Below are 3225 nucleotides of genomic sequence, written 5' to 3' on the forward strand. Positions count from 1 at the left end.
TAATTTTTTGTTATACATAATACTTAAAAATTACTATCTAGCGACACTTTCTTCTACATAACATATGTTAGTAGTGAAGTTAGAGACATCACAAGACATAACAATGAAAGGAACAAGACTCTCTTATTTTGAAGTTACATTTTGTGTGTTTTGTAACATCCAATATGAGCAGTAGCATATAAGATGGTGATTGATCCATGGTGATCGTTACTCTCTTCCCATAAACCACAATTATGTGTTGATTGCTTTAGATGGAGACATATATCAACAATAGTGTTCAAATGATCTTAAATAATGTGCTTGGATATAAACTACTCGAAGGAATCTTGTAAAAAAATCATCTTTGATATTTTCACACATTAACACAAGTGGTCCTTGATGAATGCCATCTTACTCTTCTCTAAACCTCTCCATTTCAATAATATTAATTTATTTGTAAGGTTCTTATTTCATTTAACTTTCCACAATATTTCACCAAACCATGATTCTCTTGTGTGTGTGAGCGAGCATGAAGAACTCTAGTGGAGCATAATACTAGCGGTGGGAGAGGGCTTTGAGGAGGCGATCTCAGTAACTAAGGTCTTTCCTACTAGAAATTATTCAGTATAAAGTAATCAAGGTTGCTCGCTGGTAAAGATATGCAGAGGCAACCTTGGGGTGGCCAAGGTGTGTAGGGGTTTTTCCATGGATACTGTTAATCCGAATCTCTCGGACATGTCAATACAGTCAGAGGCATTGCCCAAGCTTGAGGGAGGAGTTGACCAGGTGAAAGCCTGAAGTAGAGTTGCGAGCATTAGGTGCACGTTGAGCAAGCCCAACGCCCACCCAGGGCACTTCCTTCGGCCTGAACCAAAAGGTAACAATTCGAAGTGTTGCCCGTGCAAGTCCACCTTGCTATCAATAAACCTTTCTGGCAAAAAGTCCAGGGGCTTTTCCCATATAGCAGGATCCCTGCCTATGGCCCAAATGTTTACATATGCACGAGTTTTGGCAGGAATCGTGTAGCCTGCGATTTGGCATTCTTGGATGGCCTCGTGTGGTACTAGCAAGGGTACTGTTGGATGCAACCTCATGGTCTCCTTCACCACTGCCACTAAGTAAGGTAGGCTTGTAGTGTCTGCCTCTTCAACAAGACGGTCCTTCCCCACCACATTGTCTAGCTCCTCTTGCACCTTCTTCATTGACTTTGGGTTGTTGATGAGCTCTGCAAGGGCCCACTCCACTGTGATCGATGCAGTGTCCGACCCGCCGGTGAACAAATCCTAATCCACAAAGAAAAGCACTTTGAAATTTAAGATAAGTTTAAGGATTGAGGATTAGCATGTAAAAAAATATGGTTTACTGTATAACAAAATAGTATTTAAGCTCTTCAAAATTCAATCTTCAAGGATTGATGATTATTAAGTAGAAAACAATATCAAAGTAGTATTTAAAGAATTTGGCTACTCATTTTTCTATTTCTTAACTTGATCAATCTCTTAATAGCAATATTTTGGAATAGCTAGAAGCCCCCCCAAAGGCTTATCCGACCTCTCTATACACAGCCACTACTCCGTTTTTATTGCCCATTCTATGCGGATGCAACAACGTTTGAAATAAATGTGTAACTTGGTTGAGACTCTCTTTTCAAAAAGAGAGTGGCTCGCATGTCTCCTACGTGGGATTTATTAACCCCCTAACTGAACTGAAAAGCCATTATTGTTTGTGTGAAATCTCAAATTAAGACACTTTTAACACCACTCACAAGTATGACAGCCTTGATGTTATCGTCAGAGATCAGCTCGTTGCTTTTGGAGGCAGCCAGCAACACGTCCAGGAGGTCGCTGGGGGGGCTATCTGCTCCTTTCCTGGCCTCTCGCCTTGTATCAATCACCTCCTGCATAACCATCGCGATCCTTTGTCCAGCTGCTTTCATGCGTTTCACATAGCCATTCACGTCCAACCAGCCCAAGGAACGGATATAATCGCCCAAATAGAACACACCGAGCAGATACATTACTTCATCGATAAGATCCACCAAGTCATGACTCTGGAACTTATTAAATGCAGTGGACATCTCCGTAATCCTCTTTCCCATTGCCATCCTGCAGTTGATGTTGTTGGAGGCGGCCAGCAGCCTTGGGCGGAGCTCCACGGGTTTTTGTCCGCCCGCGCCCATCTCCAGCAAGGACAGCATGAGCACGCGGACTTCTTCCACGCGGATGGGTCTGAAAGATTCCAAGCGCTTGCTGGTGAAGAGCTCGGAGACGCAGAGCTGGCGGATGAGCTTCCAGTAGGGGCCGTAAGGGGCGAATCCCATGTCGGTGCAGTCGAAGAACAAGTGGACGGCCGCTGCGATGCGGGGCCGATAGGCGAAGGCTAGGTCGTGGGTCTGCAGAATCTCCTTGGCCATGTCCGGCGAGGAGGCCACAATGGTCCGGACGCCGCCGAGCCGCAGCCACATGAGGGGGCCATAGACCTTGGACAGCTCGCACAGGGACTGGTGTGGGCGCTCCCCGAGCAGGTGCAGGTGGCCGATGATGGGAAACGCCGGAGGCCCCGGCGGCAGCAATCTAGACCGCCCATAGGCAGCTTTCCTCAGCCATATCAAGGATACCACAGCCGCACACACCAGAAACACGATGGTATTGTACATCTCCAAGCTTCCTTTCCACTCCATCGTCATCAAGCGGGGTTTTGATCAAAAATTGTAAGTAATGCTATCTGTAGTGCTGATTCTTCTTAAATATCTTATGGGAAGGTGCACGTGGTGAGCAACGAGAGAGACGGATTTTTGAAGTTTGTTCATACCACGGCTTCATTGCTATGCCTGCATTTCCACGATTGTTGCTTTTTTTCAAAGTAAGAGACACCACGGCTTCATTGCTATGCCTACATTTCCACGATTGTTGCTTTTTTTCAATGGAAAAGAAATATCCTTATATTATAATATTGAGAGTGAGGGCTACAACGGGCCAGTAATGCTAGACAACACGGCATCGTTTCACAAGTGAGGAGGGGATAGGACCCAATACTTACGCTTAATCTTTTATTAATCTGTGGAGGCTCTCGGCGGACACGAGAGTACTTACGCTTAATCTTTTATTAATCTTGTGCCACAGCCTCATCCGTGCAAAGGCCCATGTTATCCTATACGTATGCAAAGTTGGGATTCGGGAAATCAAATGAAAAGTGCCTGCCACTAACCTCATCCCGCACGTACGTACGCAACGTTGGATGCAGGAA

General features: G+C 45.2%; 1 protein-coding gene across 1 annotated transcript; it reads right to left on the minus strand.

Annotated features, from left to right (window-relative positions):
- Nucleotides 1-324: 324 nt before the first annotated feature.
- LOC147637032 (cytochrome P450 71A1-like) lies at nt 325-2789 on the minus strand. The gene is made up of 2 exons (XM_086800648.1): nt 1745-2789; nt 325-1262 (listed from the first exon to the last, which is right to left on the minus strand). The coding sequence occupies exons 1-2, from the start codon at nt 2663-2665 to the stop codon at nt 615-617; spliced, it is 1569 nt and encodes a 522-aa protein (XP_086656774.1). The 5' UTR covers nt 2666-2789; the 3' UTR covers nt 325-614.
- Between the last annotated feature and the right edge of the window lie 436 nt (nt 2790-3225).

Source organism: Cibotium barometz, chromosome 7 (assembly GCF_041138505.1).
Source record: "Cibotium barometz isolate CiBa-2024 chromosome 7, ASM4113850v1, whole genome shotgun sequence".
Classification (NCBI taxonomy): domain Eukaryota; kingdom Viridiplantae; phylum Streptophyta; class Polypodiopsida; order Cyatheales; family Cibotiaceae; genus Cibotium; species Cibotium barometz.